Raw genomic sequence first — 17,101 nt, forward strand, 5'->3', positions numbered from 1 at the left:
ATGCTTAAATCCAGGTTGAAATAAAAGCTCTCCATGCGAAGATCCATTCTGACACAGCATACAGGAGCAAAATCTGAAGAGTTCAGCTGTTCAAGGGTCTATATATTGAGATCCCATAATACACGCCCTCTGTAGTCCCATTGGCGGTTTCTGGTTATCTCTATTTTTCTCCTGTAAAATTTGTCACCATGCGCACCAAAAACGCAAACGTAGGGAAAAACGCATAGAAAAGCGTGCAAACGCGGCGTTTTTTTAAGCGCATGCGTTTCCGCATGCGTCTAAAAAACGCCGCGTTTGTACGCATTTCCAAGTGTTTTTTCCTGCACTTGCGGATGCGGATTAAACGCTGCAGATTCGAACGCCAATGTGAAACTAGCCTAACTCAGGATCAGTAATGTATGTACACAGTGACTGCACCAGCAGAATAGTGAGTGCAGCTCTGGAGTATAATACAGGATGTAACTCAGGATCAGTAATGTAATGTATGTACACAGTGACTGCATCAGCACAATAGTGAGTACAGCTCTGGGGTATAATACAGGATGTAACTCAGGATCAGTAATGTAATGTATGTACACAGTGACTGCACCAGCAGAATAGTGAGTGCAGCTCTGGGGTATAATACAGGAGGTAACTCAGGATCAGTAATGTAATGTATGTACACAGTGACTGCACCAGCAGAATAGTGAGTGCAGCTCTGGAGTATAATACAGGATGTAACTCAGGATCAGTAATGTAATGTATATACACAGTGACTGCATCAGCAGAATAGTGAGTGCAGCTCTGGGGTATAATGCAGGATGTAACTCAGGATCAGTAATGTAATGTATGTACACAGTGACTGCACCAGCAGAGTAGTGAGTGCAGCTCCGGGGTATAATGCAGGATGTAACTCAGGATCAGTAATGTAATGTATGTACACAGTGACTGCACCAGCAGAGTAGTGAGTGCAGCTCCGGGGTAAAATGCAGGATGTAACTCAGGATCAGTAATGTAATGTATGTACACAGTGACTGCACCAGCAGAGTAGTGAGTGCAGCTCTGGGGTATAATACAGGATGTAACTCAGGATCAGTAATGTAATGTATGTACACAGTGACTGCACCAGCAGAGTAGTGAGTGCAGCTCCGGGGTATAATGCAGGACTAGTAATGTATTTATGTAATATATGTGAAATATTTACTGCAATTCTCTATTATATGTGCATAGTGACATGTTGATACCAGACGGTAGGTTTTTCTCCATTCTACAGTAATTGTGTGATTTGCCGTTACGCTATATCGTCCCTATCCCAGGATTCACAGACATTATTTTTCTTCAGGAGGCCGTGGTGGCCATTAAAAGAAGAATTATGAATTATTAACTCTCCCTGATACATACATATATCCCAGTGTACACCTCTTATCTACCCGCTGATTACACCGGTCATATTGTGTGTTCTCCACTAGGAGGAGTCATACATAATTTATTTTTATTTAACCCCTTAATAGTATTCTCTCTCGGAGATTAAAATGTGTTTTTTAAAGCATAAGAGGATCCCCAAATCCTCGTCTTGCTCTGCCCATTGCTGTGTTCCCCATAGTTTATGCTGCGGAGCGGCCCGCTGGTAAGGACTGAAGATCTCGGCGGTTTTGCTCCCATTTTACGGCTCCACTTCGTGCAGTTTTATCTCAAGGGACTTTGATTATCGCAGTATCACAGTTAGTGTGTCATAGGTGCAGATATAAAAGATCATGGGGTTAATAATTATTTTTTTCAATTATGGGTAATTTCGAGTAGGTTTCTTACTTTCGCATTTATTTTGATGCAAAACCAAAACTGTCACCTGCAGACAAATCTTATAGTCTTATGAAAGAGGGTTGATAAACCGGTTGACCGCTCCCTCATACTAGAGGCTTATGATGCTGACTGTTTCCTTATTTACCATACTTTATCGCTATGGTTTGTCGGGTCGGTATATTTGTACTGGGTGCACCGCCCCTTTAACTTATTTGATTGCAGCGTGTTGACTATGGGATCAGTGAGTGATTGGGGTGTAACACAGGGGCCCCCCGGGTAATATAGCGGAGTGGTGCACCTGATTTGGTCCTGGTATGTGATGATTGATGTCGGAAGTATCATTCTTTAGGGCCGAGCGACACGTCATGGAAGTGAATGCAATGGTTCGGGGAGTTGCACCTGATAGGAGGGGTAATGTGGATGTGGGGTCACCTTCGTCTTCACCCCAGAACAGAACATTCTCTGACCCTCACAGATCCCATTCTCAGATCCATGAGTTTCATATATGTGTGAATGGATCTATAAAACTCGATGAGTCCGTGTGCCCTCCGACAAAAAGACCTGGAACCACCCGGACATTTCACAGAAATGTGAGAATGTAGAAAAAGGGATTTTACAGGTAACGTTATCCCTCCACGTCACACAGCGCAGATACGGAATAATATCTACACCCAGGCTCTGACGTCTCACCTGATTAGAGCCGCTTTCTTCTGTGTCTTCTCCATCTGGTCAGAAGACATTAGCAGGTTCTGAGCCTCCTCCGCCACCTCCCAATCCATTATAAGTCCCTGACAGCGTCTTCTCCCACCATTGAGTTCATTATAAAGGGTCCTATGCACCTTATCGCCTCCTCTCCCAATCCCCAATAAATGTTAAGTCCCCGATAGCATCACAATGAATTGTGAAACGGGGAGGATGCTATCAGGGGCTTAGCCCCCTCCTCCACCCCCCAATTCATTTTACATCCATACCTAACATCCTCTTCCCCAGGGCCATATTTGCCACTAGGCACTTGAGGGCACGTGCCTAGGGCGGGACGATGCAGGGGGCGGCATCTGAGCAAGTTTTTTTTTTTTAAGTCCTCGGTCACCTCCCGACAGACAGCCCCCCCCAGCCACCCGCCTGCCAACCACCCTCCTTGAAGACGTCATACTCACCCTGCTGCAGCGATGCCTGGTCTCAGCGCCTGCAGCTCATCCTGAGTGAGCGGTCACATGGCACCGCTCATTAAGGTCATGAATATGGGCATATTCATGACCTTAATGAGCGGTACCACATGACCTCACGCAGGAAGAAGGTGCTGCGCCGGGAGTCGGGACAGAGCTAGAGGGATGTTTGGCGCGGCAGCGCGGTGTGGGAAAGGTGATTATGAGGGCGGGGAGCCAAGCCATGCAAGATGGGAGCAGGAGCGGGAGCAGGGGGGTTGAGAGATGAGCCATGCATACAGGAGGGGGGGGGATATGAGCCATGCATACAGGAGGGGGGAGGGAAGTATGAGCCATGCATATGTGATGGGAGGGAGATGAGCCATGCATACAGGAGGGGGGGGATATGAGCCATGCATACAGGAGGGGGGATATGAGCCATGCATACAGGAGGGGGGGATATGAGCCATGCATACAGGAGGGGGGGAATATGAGCCATGCATATGTGATGGGAGGGAGATGAGCCATGCATACAGGAGGGGGGGGGAATATGAGCCATGCATACGGGATGGGAGGGAGATGAGCCATGCATACAGGGGGGGGGGGGATAAGAGCCATGCAGACAGGAGGGGGGAATATGAGCCATGCAAATGGATGGGAGGGAGATGAGCCATGCATACAGGAGGGGGGATATGAGCCATGCATACAGGATGGGATGGGAGGGAGATGAGCCATGCATACAGGATGGGGGGAGATGAGCCATGCATACAAGATGGTAGGGGGCATTATACAGTATTGAGCATCATGTGGGGTCATTATACAGTATGGAGAACAGTGTACGGCCTTTATACAGTATGGAGCATCATGTGTGGTGGCTGTTATACAGTATTGAGCATCATGTGTGGCCATTATACAGTATTGAGCATCATGTGGGGTCATTATACAGTATGGAGCATCATGTGTGGCCATTATACAGTATGACGCATCATGTGTGGCCATTATACAGTATTGAACAACATGTGGGGTCATTATACAGTATGGAGAACTGTGTGCCGCCATTATACAGTATGGAGCATCATGTGTGGTGGCCGTTATACAGTATTGAGCATCATGTGTGACCATTATACAGTATTGAGCATCATGTGGGGTCATTATACAGTATGGAGCATCATGTGTGGCCATTATACAGTATGAAGCATCATGTGTGGCCATTATACAGTATTGAACATCATGTGGGGTCATTAGACAGTATGGAGAACTGTGTGCGGCCATTATACAGTATGGAGCATCATGTGTGGTGGCCGTTATACAGTATTGAGCATCATGTGTGGCCATATTTTTTTTTGTTTATAATTATTGTTTATGATGTGATCAGCAGTGCTAAATGGGTGTGGTTGGGACGTGGATATGGGTGTGGCTAGTTGTGAAATGGGTGTGGTCAGAGGCGTGGACTAAAATTTGCTGCGGCGCACTACGCGCCCCGCAAACTTTACACCTCTTTCCCTTCTTCAAAAGTTGGGAGGTATGGTACCGCATTTGCCAGATCATGCCAAGTGCCGCAAATCCAATAGGGAATGAATGAGGCCAAACGCAGTGTTGCTGTAAGTGATCCGTTACGCAGTAGATGCAGAAAAACTGCCCGATCTGCCGCAAAAGGCTACTTTTACATCAGCGATTCTTGCCAAAGTCACTGCTGATAGTGTCATACTCACCAAAGGGGGAGGCAGCACTAAAAGTGCCTAGGGCAGCATAAACTCTAAATACGGCCCTGCTCCTCCCCCTTCCCCTGTTCGTAAGTCCATTATAAGTCCCCCTTCATACCATCCCAATCGATACATCCCTCATTGTCCTCCTCCCCCGCATCCACTCATTGTCCTCTCCCCACCTCCTACATTGCCCTCTCCATCACCCCCATCATTTCCATCTCCATCATTGCCCTCTCCACCACCCCAATCAGTGCCCTCCCCATTACCTCCATCATTGCTCTCTCCATCACCTCCATCATTACCCTCTCCATCATTGCTCTATCACCTCCATCATTGCCCTCTCCACCATCTCAGTCATTGCCCTCTCCACCACCCCAGTCATTGCCCTCACCATCAACTCCATCATTGCTCTCTCCATCATTGTTCTCCCCCTCCACTCCATCATTGTCTTCTCCACCACCTCCATCATTGACTTCTCCCTCACCACCCCCATCATTGCTCTTTCTACCACCTTTATCATTGTCTTCTCCCCCACCACTCCCATCATTGCTCTTTCCACCACATGAAGACCCCCAACAGGCCGCCCCAGAGCACGAGCATATCATTAACTAAAAACTGAAAATAAAGATTAAACAACCACAAGATGGATTTCATCGCCAGGTATCATTGTAATCAGTATAACGGCGCCGACCTGACACTGTCTGTAGGTTACTGTGCACAATCCTGCTGACAGGTTCCCTTTAAGAACAATTGGTCAGGTAATTCAGAGAGAAAAAAAGGAAATTTAGGAGGCACTAAAATAATCAGCAAATGCACAATTAACCTCAGATGAGGGACATATTGGTATATTACACGTCACTATCAAGTAAAATTTGTCAATATTCAAATCAACCGAAAGGTCCAGACACGAGTCCAAGTGATCAGATAATAAGAATAATTATAACGTGCCGTGTTTACCAATGAGACAAGTGCTGTTGATTAGCGTTTCGCGTAATGCTTTCTCAGGCGGTATTGCTGTATAGTGTCCTCCATGCGGCTGCTTCTGAACATGTGCTACATAATGTCTGAAGAGCGGGAATCCCTTACGTCTGTGTCTGCTGAGTATGGGAGGCGTCATAGCAGCTAGTCTTCCCCACCAGCTCAGAGACAACTGAAAATAAAAAAAAAATATTGGAAAACTGGAAACGGATGCAGAATACAAGTCATATAATGGCCAGACAGAGTGTTTTTCACAGAGATCCTGCAGATCTTGTATTGGACAAAATGACTTCAGAGTAAATTAGCCACAAAATGACAGCATTGATGATGGTCTTCAAGCAGGTGGGACTGAGATGGTCATTTCCCTTAGTCGTCCTTGGGTCCATACCCAGCCCACACGACGGTCAGCCTCCAGGACTATGGACCTGCGGCTGATGCATTGTTACCATCTACCTTCACTCATCTCCTTTTTCTGTAATGGCTTTTAGGCCACATATAGGACGCATTTCCTTATTTGTCGGCTGATCACTGGTTACACTGGGAATTTATTGGGAACAAATGTGTCTATAAACGTTTATTCGGGCCAATCATTCACCCCAACACTCCAGATGTTTCAAGATATCAGACTTTCTAGGTTCTAGGAATGAGTCCATTTTGCTCTGCATCACCTGGTGAGGTGAATCCTCAAAGTCCAAATGGTCCAGATGAACCGTTCTTGAGCAACAGGGAGAGGTGGTGCTGGTACAGCAGGACGAAAGAGTCGTGGCGCAATGGTGCTGAGCTAGTGCACAGTAGAAGGGGTGCCAAACTGTTGTAGCAGAACTGGAACAGTGATGACCCATGCAGCAGAGATGGGACTTCAATGCCCTGTATAGCAGAGCTGGAAGAGTGATGACTCATGCAGCAGATATGGGACTTCAATGCCCTGTATAGCAGAGCTGGAAGAGTGATGACTCATGCAGCAGATATGGGACTTCAATGCCCTGTATAGCAGAGCTGCAACAGTGATGACTCATGCAGTAGAGATAGGACTTCAATGCCCTGTATAGCAGAGCTGCAACAGTGATGACTCATGCAGCAGAGATAGGACTTCAATGCCCTGTATAGCAGACCTGGAAGAGTGATGACTCATGCAGCAGAGATAGGACTTCAATGCCCTGTACAGCAGAGCTCAATCAGTGATGAGTCTGACCCATGCAGCAGAGTTGGGTGGGTGATGCCCTTGATAGGAGAGAAGGAACAGTAATAACCCATGCAGCAGAGATGGGACTTCAATGCCCTGTATAACAGAGCTCGAACATTGATGACCCATGCAGCAGAGCTGGGACGGCGATGACCTGTGCAGTAGAGTTGGGATGGCAATGCCCTGGATAGGAGGGCTGGGTCAAGGATGACCTGTGCAGCAGAGCTGTGATGACAACGACCCATACAGCAGAGCTGGGACGGCGATGCCCTGTGCAGTAGAGTTGGGATGGTGATGCTTGGTACAGCAGAGCTAGGATGGCGATGACCAGTGCAGTAGGGCTGGAACAGTGATGACCGATGCAGCGGAGCTTGAACAGTGATAACCGGTGCACCACAGCCTGGTCAGCAGAGTTGTAGCATCAGTGGCTAATGTAGCATAGCTGAGTTTGCAAAGGTGGTACAGCATAGTGTCAGAAATGCCAACTACCAGGATACTCAGGCAGCGACCTGTCACCAAAGCAGGGTTCAAATAATCCAGCAGACAACATCATAAAAAACACTGACTTGCGACACCACCTGCTGCAGAGAGGGGACGCAGCACTTCCCTTAGGAGCCTGGAGGGGTGAGGGACACCCAGACAGATTTTCTGACCTGTACAAGCAGCGATGGTCCGTGAGTTGGTCGGCACTCGGTTTAGCACAGCGCCGAGTGTATGAAGACGAACTATCATTGCTGCCATTGTTAATCCCCATACAGTGTATGGCCTACAGTGTGCACTACTGGCAGCCGCACATCTTCCCCTGTTTACACTGTGCAGTTGGTTGTCAGCTGATCGCGGGCCAAGATCACACAGGGCAATGACTGGGAGCAAGCGTTTCTGTGACCGCTCGCCTGCCGCGCAAAAGGACCTTAATAAGTAATATTCTGTCTTGTTGACATCTTGAAAACAAGGAAGATACATTATTTTCACTATCACACGACTATCGTTATCTAAAAGAGGAAATAAAACGACTGATACGCACAATCCGCAAAAGAGGAACTCTGGATAGTCGCGGAGCAACCCGAAAACGAATCTTAAAAAAAAATGTAAATTTACAGATCAACAGGACAAAAAAAAATAAACTGGCAACTGTCTACCAGCAAACACCATTTCATTTATACCTTTTTTTAATTATATTTGTCAGAGCTTTGATTTTTTTTTGGTGCAGAGCTCCAAATCCTTATAAAATTCTAGCTTTCTGCAGCCGCCACTAGAGGGAGCTCAGGATCTTGTATCATTGAGTTCAATGTACAAACCGTATCTAAAGAGCTCCCTCTAGTGGAGGTTGCAGAGAGAGAGAATGTCATAATTTATCTCTATGCCTATTCAGGGGATTTGGAGCTCGATATCCGGAAAAAATCATACATTCTATTCCCACACTAAGAGGATTAGGGGGAAAAAAACTCTTTTTTGTCCCTGTGGGACTGTTTATTGTAGTTACTGCGCCTTGTGACATTTTCTATATGAACAGCTGTAAAGATGTAACGTGAAAGTGTCCGCGCCATTTAGAAAAGCGCCATTAATAACCTGCAAGACGTCACATTTATTGATCTCCAGGGGAGACGCCGCTGTTCATAAAGCGCAGGATCTCCAGGAGTCTTCAGGCCCGAGGAGGTGAGTCACTGCGGCCTGATGAAGATAAACCTGGCTTCTGGGTAATGCTGTTACACTTCGCCTTGTGGGTTCCAGGCAATGGATGAGACTCGTCTAATGTCCCCTGTGACACAGAACAGATGCTGTCAGGTTTTACTTCCAGTGCCTGTCTAAATGGCTGCAGCCATCCTGCCCGCCCTGCGCTGTATCCTAACCTGAACTTGTCTGATGCCCACACTTCCAATGGGAAGCTAACCACATAGAGACGTGTCAGCGATGACCATCCCAACCCCACCGCTGTGCTGGGTCCCTTCTTCAGGACCCTAACCCATTATCCAAGAGGAAGGACAGCTAAAAGACCCCTATCTTGCTCTGGAGGACCCAGCACGTTGATTTCAATAGGTAAAGTGTAATACTTCATTTCTCCTGCGGTAGTGCTGCAGGGAAGTAGAACGCTTATTGCAGGTTCTGATCATAACTGATCACTGGGTGACATCGGGGTTCTAAAAATTTGGAAAAGGTATAAAATAACAAAACAACTAACACTGAACTCCCCGTTTGCTCTACGCCTTTGACGATGTCACGCAGTCTAGCCACACGACCGCAACAGAGAATTTTAAAGGGGTTTTTTTTGTTCACTTAAATGCATGTACCTTATTTTGGACTAACGTTAAAAATGTGCACAGTTTGGCTTTTACAGGCTCGTTTCTGAGTGCAGAATGAGTTTAGTGAGAGTCCATCAGTGAGCTCACTCTGGCAACATGTCGTCCTAAATCTTTACAAGTGGTTTCCGCTCAGGCCTAGATATGAGGGTTCTGGAAAGGGGACCCTCCTCTAATAGCTCAGAATACCCTTATACTCCTGATTGATAAATGTAGGACCCCTGCAGTTTGGTTCAAAATTTATTCTGCAGCCGGACAAAGACCCCAAACACCCAGCCAAGGTTATTAATAAAGAGTCCTGGAGGTGATGATCCGGCCCCACAGAGTCCTGACCTCACATCATCCAGTCTGTCTGGCATCAGATAAAGAGACAGAAGGATCCGCACAAGCCTCATACACAGAAGATCTGGGGTCAGGTCTCCAAGATGTTTAAAACAATCTCCTGCCAAGATCCTCCATAACCTGTGTACAAGTGACGAGAAGAAATAATGGAGGTGACGGGTGGTCACCAGATACTGATGATGGAGACGACAGGTGGTCACCAGATACTGATGATGGGGGTGACAGGTGGTCATGAGATAGGTACTGATGATGGAGGCGACAGGCGGTCATGAGATAGAGACCGATGATGGAGGTGACAGGTGATCACCAGATACTGATGATGGAGGCGACGGGTGGTCACCAGATACTGATGATGGAGGCGACGGGTGGTCACCAGATACTGATGATGGAGGCGACGGGTAGTCACCAGATACTGATGATGGAGGCGACGGGTGGTCATGAGATACTGATGATGGAGGTGACGGGTGGTCACCAGATACTGATGATGGAGGCGACGGGTGGTCACCAGATACTGATGATGGAGGCGACGGGTGGTCACCAGATACTGATGATGGAGGCGACGGGTGGTCACCAGATACTGATGATGGAGGCGACGGGTAGTCACCAGATACTGATGATGGAGGCGACGGGTGGTCATGAGATACTGATGATGGAGGCGACGGGCGGTCACCAGATACTGATGATGGAGGCGACAGGTGGTCTCCAGATACTGATGATGGAGGCGACAGGTGGTCACCAGATACTGATGGAGGCGACGGGTGGTCACCAGATACTGATGATGGAGGTGACAGGTGGTCACCAGATACTGATGATGGAGGCGACGGGTGGTCACCAGATACTGATGATGGAGGTGACGAGTGGTCACCAGATACTGATGATGGAGGCGACGGGCGGTCATCAGATACTGATGATGGAGGCGACGGGCGGTCACCAGATACTGATGATGGAGGCGACAGGTGGTCACGAGATACTGATGATGGAGGCGACTGGCGGTCATGAGATACTGATGATGGAGGTGATGGGCGGTCATGAGATAGATACTGAGGGGGCTTAGATTTCTCTTTTGTTCATTCACTTTATTTAATTGATAAAAATAAACTATTAACACTCTGGCAGAATCCTGACTTTGCAGCCTTTTTTTCCACACCTGCCTAATACTATTGCATAGTACTTAGTGTACGTTATAACTTCCCACTCCCGGTGAGATTACGGCTTTGCATCCTGTTCCGTGGTGACCCCTATGACGTGTAAATATTAGATAACACTAGGAAGCTGGAGAGTAAAGTTAGCATTCTTGGCCCAGTTTGTTAATTAGTTGCTAGAACTTGAGACTTGTCTTACAATTATCGCAGGTCAGAAATAATTGCATGACGTAAGTGGCAATATGGAAACCTTGTGTATCAAATCCCCGGCTTTCAAGACCTCTGCTTGCCCCAAGTGAATGAAAATCAGAGGCTCTGGGTGTAAACAATTGTTTCCGGTCACTGACAGCGAGTGGAGTCCGTTACATGTCAGGAAAAACAGAAAGGATGTCAATCTTGGGAGTGACATAAAAATGCCTGACTTTGGGAAGGAGTCCTTGTGAGTGAGGGTTGAGGGTCGGATCTCAAGATGAGAGGAACACAGAGCACAGAGGACCTGGACAAATGAGAAAACTGCAAGAATATCCAGCAGAGCGGTTACAAAAGTATCCACACCCTTCTATTCCTTCTCCCCCATGACCGGCAGTGTAGAGGGTGCAGGTGCTCCTCAGCAGGCTCAGAAGCTGAGCACGTTCCACAACAAGGCAGGTGCCGTCTGTGATACACAGCCAGCATCTGCCCTGTCCAGCTGCAATCAGAGCTCCGATCGCAGCTGTTTAGCCATTATATGCTGCTATCAATCTCTGACAGCAGGCCTCATGGGATGCCAGTGGATTGCCAAAGCAACTGGGGTCATCCTGGTATTTCTGTGAAGCTCGTGGCTTGGCGTCATAGGAGACCATGACTTTTACGATATATTGCAATACTGAAGTAGACAATTGCAGTTTTATGTAGCTTAGGAGGACTAAAACAAAGTAAAAATATTGAAAAATGAAAAAAATATGAAAAAAATATAAAAATGAAAAATAAATTAAATAAAAACAGAAATCTGATCACTCCAATTTTCCTTGTTCAAAAATGAAGCAATTAAAATAAGCAGATTTGGTATCATCACATCCATTAAAGTCCAATATATGAAAATATTATTTAACCCATGGGGGTAAAGGAGAAAAAAATCAAACAGGCAAAATTGTCATTTACACAAAATACAATAATAATCGTTCAATACGTTGTACGTACTCCACAAAGGTAAGAATAGAAACTGCAGCTCACCACGCAATAAAACACAAGCCCTCACGTTGCTCCATCCATAGAAAACTACAAAGAACACAACACAAAGAAAACTACTGGCCAAATGTTTTGGTTCCAAAATGTTGATTTTTTTTTAAGTCATTAAAATAATAATTAAAAAAACCATGCTTTTCATCGCTGCAATTCCACTGACCTGAAGAATGATGTTGCCTGTTGTTTTTGTTTTTCTGCACAATGAATGCCATAAACACAAACTCAGGAAAACAACAGCGGATTTGTGGTTTATTTCACCGCACTTACAATTTTTTTTCCATTTTTCGGTCCATTTTATGGAAAAACCACAACTTGTCCTGCAAAAAAAAAAAAACAAGTCCTCATTAGGCTAGCTGAACCGATTTTTTTTTTTTTTTAAATGATTGCTATGGCTCTTGGATGAAGGGACGGTGAAAAAAAAAAAACTATATGGCAAAAAAATACGTGAATTGGCCGCGCCATTAAAGGGTTAAACATTGGAGATAGCGAAAATAAAACTATGTCCTGATCTGACGCTGCCCCAGACGTTGTCTCATGCCGGATTACCAGAAATGGCAGACTATCAGGTTCCGGATTATCAGAATTATTACATGATACATCAAAATATTGTGGCCAGTGCAACCAATAGCAGGGCCTCCTGACTATAGATGAGTCTATGGCAACCAGAGGATTACCCACCTCACTAGTCCCAGGCTACAGGTGATCTGGCCATATTCCCATCAGAATGTCATGTGACTTGTGTGTGATACAATGTAACATCAATGGAATGAAAGGTAAATATTTGTATCAGGCAGTGACTCCTGCACCTTGAGGCCACCTTAACCCATTCATTCCAGTGAGAAGGTGGCATTTATAATGTACTCAGTGCAGGAGAAAGGGAGGATGATGATGATGATGATGATGGTCTGAAGGGGGAGATAAGGAAAACAGAGAACAACTGTGTGGTGGATGATAAGGAAGAAGATGATGATGAGAAGGGGAGGAGGAGGAATAAATATACTGTATGGAAGGAGGGAGGAGGTGCCAGCGCTCAGGCTGTAATGCCCTCACAGCACCATAGACACAGGCTGCTAGAACATAGGCACTGAGTGCAAAGGAGAGGAAGGGTCTGCAAGAGGGAGAGAGGAGGGGAGGGTGAAGGAAGGACTGACAGGCAGACAGACAGAGGGATCCTACCAAGGGCAGGGGTATAGGACAAGGCGAGGAGGCAGGTGCTGAGCAGTGACACTGCAGACATGGAAGGAGCTTCGTTTGGAGCTGGAAGAGCAGGAGGAGGATTTGACCCTATAGAATTCCTAAAACAGCCACAGACCATCCTGAGGATATTATCCTGGGTAAGTGAGGACCACCCATTGTCAATGCATGCACCTAATGTAAAGACTACCTGAGCTATACACTGATATATACTGAGCATCTGAGCTATACAGTGAGCATCTGATCTATACACTGAGCATCTAATCTCTACACTGAGCATCTGATCTATACACTGAGCATCTGATCTATACACTGAGCATCTGATCTATACACTGAGCATCTGATCTATACACTGAGCATCTGATCTATACACTGAGCATCTAATCTCTACACTGAGCATCTGATCTATACACTGAGCATCTGATCTATACACTGAGCATCTGATCTATACACTGAGCATCTGAGCTATACACTGAGCATCTGATCTATACACTGAGCATCTGATCTATACACTGAGCATCTCATCTATACACTGAGCATCTCATCTATACACTGAGCATCTGAGCTATACACTGAGCATCTGAGCTATACACTGAGCATCTGATCTATACACTGAGCATCAGAGCTATACACTGAGCATCTGATCTATACACTGAGCATCTGATCTATACACTGAGCATCTGATCTATACACTGAGCATCTCATCTATACACTGAGCATCTGAGCTATACACTGAGCATCTGAGCTATACACTGAGCATCTGATCTATACACTGAGCATCAGAGCTATACACTGAGCATCTGATCTCCACACTGAGCATCAGAGCTATACACTGAGCATCTGATCTCCACACTGAGCATCAGAGCTATACACTGAGCATCTCATCTCTATACATTGAGCATCTGAGCTATACACTGAGCATCAGAGCTATACACTGAGCATCTGAGCTATACACTGAGCATCTGATCTCTATACATTGAGCATCTGAGCTATACACTGAGCATCTAATCTCTACACTGAGCATCTGATCTCTACACTGAGCATCTCATCTATACACTGATATACACCGAGCATCTGATCTATACACTGATATACACTGAGCATCTGAATCTGTCTCCAGTACAATAGGAGGGATCCTGGGCTAGTGAGAGCCATTGTGATGGCCATTTATTATTAGCTGTGCACAGACAATAGACACTCCTGTCTGCCAAGCAAAACAGCGACATGACTGTCTGCTGACTTCAGACCCAATATAGTGGCCTTATACCGAGGGGATGATGATGATCAGGCGCCTGGAGTCCCCCCATTCACCTGTGCTGTGGTATGGGCTGTGCAGGTAAATGTAGGATCACAGCCTGTGCATCCAGCCCTCCACTGTGCATCCAGCCCTCCACTGTGCATCCAGCCCTCCACTGATTGTGCATTGGGTATAGACAAGCTGGGAGCACCGTAGCACTTTGGGGACACTTGTTAAAATTATAATAAGCTGGCTTATGTTATACCATTACATACTAAGGACATGCCTATATTATATCATTATATACTAAGAACATGCTTATATTATACCATTATATATTAAGGACATGCCTATATTATAAACTAAGGACTTGCTCATATTATACCATTATACACTAAGGACATGCTCATATTATACCATTATATGCTAAGGACATGCTCATATTATACCATTATATGCTAAGGACATGCTGACATTATACCATTATATACCAAGGACATGCCTATATTATTCACTAAGGACATGCTCATATTATACCATTTACACACCAAGGACATGCTCATATTATAACATTATATACTAAGGACATGCTCATAGCATGCCTATGTTATACCATGCTATTCTAGGGGCATGCTTTTGAGTTAGCAGTCTATGTGTAAAGGTATACTTCCGCTCTTCCACTATACCATCTTGCATTTAAGGACATGCTTATGTTATACCATGCTATTCAAGGGGCACAATCATGATATATCTATCATTCTGTTCTCAGAGAATGCTTATGTTATACCATTCTGATCTGTGGCCATAATAAACCATTGTTTAATAAGATCATGCCTTTACCATACACTAGGGACTTGGTTTTGTTATATCATTCTAGGGTTAGAGCAGACTTCCGCTGTACCATTCTGTATTTAGGACATGCTTATGTTATACCATGTATTATATTTTTCTGAGAATGCTTCTGTCCTTTGGGTATGTCTATGTCAATCATAAACCCTTCAGTAGGGCATGCTTATGTTATACCGTCCTATATGTTTGTAGGATGTGAGCCTATACTAGGGGTATGTTTATGGCATTACCCTGCTCTTTCCAGGCATGCTCATGTCATATCGTAGAGTGCAGAGAATAATAAGGGTAGCAGACATTTTATTGCCATTGTATCATCAGATCTGGATCCTGGTAATATGGGAGGAGATGGGGCTGCGCACAATGAGGGTCCAGTGTACAGTGAGAGGGGTCCGGATAGTAATTACCATTCCTGGCAGGTTCCAATACCCGGTGCAAGATCCAGATTCTGGATCTCCTGAGTCTTTATGGCTGGAAGCCATAGTAGCTCCCCCTCCACTCCCTCCTGCCAAAGGTTAGTTCTTAACTTTCGCTTTCACAGTCATTTACTGTAGATCCAGGAATAGGTTATTAGCTAACCTCCTACATTTCCTACCACTATTAATTAGCGCATTGATTGATTTGTAAATTATGGATACATGTCATGGAATCAACAGTATGGAAACAACATGTCATGGAATCAAGAGTATTCCCTCAAGGAGTGGACAATACGATGGGGCGGACGGTCTGATCGGTGAGGGTGGAATTGAAGATGATGTATGGAAAATTCAATTTTAAGTTCCAAATTCTCTGAACAGTTAAAATTCTGTGTGCAGCCACCACTAGAGGGAGCTCACTCTGTTACCGGTATGCAGTGTGCTCCCTCTAGTGGTGGCTGTAGTCAGACAGAATTTTACCATTAATCACTATGTTTGTGTAGTGAATTTGGAGCTGAGACCATCACAGCCATGCCCCCGCTGTAACAATATATGAGAAAAATCTGTCAATGTAGAATGATGGAAGTTAAGATGGACGGAATAAGCACAGGGACATAATTTTAAAAAGTGGATCGTTCCGCTTTATTGGCGTTTTTTTTTTAAATTTAAGTAAATTGTAACTGCCAAGTAATTTTGGAACACCTTTTATTAAGCTGCTGTTTTCTGCCATTACTTCTGTTATTCCTCTTGGAAAAGTGTGAATAAATGAAACCGGGGGTAACGATCGCAGTCCTAAAGAGCGCGACCGGGCCCATGTGTGAGGTGGGTCTGCCGACATCCGAGGACGCACATTCAGTTGAAGTGTATTGTGGTCGATTGACTCTCCGGCTCCCTGCGCTACAATACACGGCCCGGCCAATCAAATCTGGCAGCTGACTTTGGCATGCCAGTCACGAGTGGCCACAGCAGGGACGTCGTACGCTGCCCGTGCCGGTACAAAGAAGTCAGCTAAAGAAGATGCCGCACAACGTGGGAGCGGACGAAGGGATGAATCATATTTTTTATGTTTTGGAAAACACAACTGACATTATACAAGGACAGGGCCCAGAATGAGCCTCGCTTCAATTACACCAGGAAGGGGCCTAGCATGGGGGGGGGTCAGTATACCAGGAAGGGGCCCAGGTTGAAGATCATTATACCAGGATGGGGGTCATTATACAAGGACAGAAACCAGTATGAGCCCTGCTTCAATTACACCAAGAAGGGGCTCAGCATGGGGGTCAGTATACCAGGATGGGGGTCATTATACAAGGACAGGGACCAGGATGAGCCCTGCTTCAATTACACCAAGAAGGGGCCTAGCATGGGGGTCAGTATACCAGGATGGGGGTCATTATACAAGGACAGTGGTAACAAAATTCTCATTGGGGTCTGTTACAAACCCCCAAATATAACAGAAATCATGGAAAGTCTACTTCTAAAGCAGATAGATGAAGCTGCAACCCATAATGAGGTCCTGGTTATGGGGGACTTTAACTACCCGGATATTAACTGGGAAACAGAAACCTGTGAAACCCATAAAGGCAACAGGTTTCTGCTAATAACCAAGAAA

At 45.6% G+C, this 17,101-nt stretch overlaps 1 protein-coding gene across 2 annotated transcripts in view; it reads left to right on the forward strand.

The window, feature by feature from the left end:
- The first annotated feature begins 12,812 nt into the window (after nucleotides 1–12,812).
- Nucleotides 12,813–17,101, forward strand: part of SYNGR3 (synaptogyrin 3) — a 35,732-nt gene continuing 31,443 nt past the window's right edge. Inside the window, exon 1 of one of the 2 annotated variants that reach the window (XM_077274439.1) lies at nucleotides 12,813–13,130. In XM_077274439.1, coding sequence (XP_077130554.1) covers nucleotides 13,032–13,130 — 99 coding nt within the window. In that variant the 5' untranslated portion in view covers nucleotides 12,813–13,031. The remainder of the gene's footprint in view (nucleotides 13,131–17,101) is intronic. The other variant, XM_077274438.1, reaches the window with a different exon arrangement.

This window comes from Ranitomeya variabilis, chromosome 7, assembly GCF_051348905.1.
Source record: "Ranitomeya variabilis isolate aRanVar5 chromosome 7, aRanVar5.hap1, whole genome shotgun sequence".
Taxonomy (NCBI): domain Eukaryota; kingdom Metazoa; phylum Chordata; class Amphibia; order Anura; family Dendrobatidae; genus Ranitomeya; species Ranitomeya variabilis.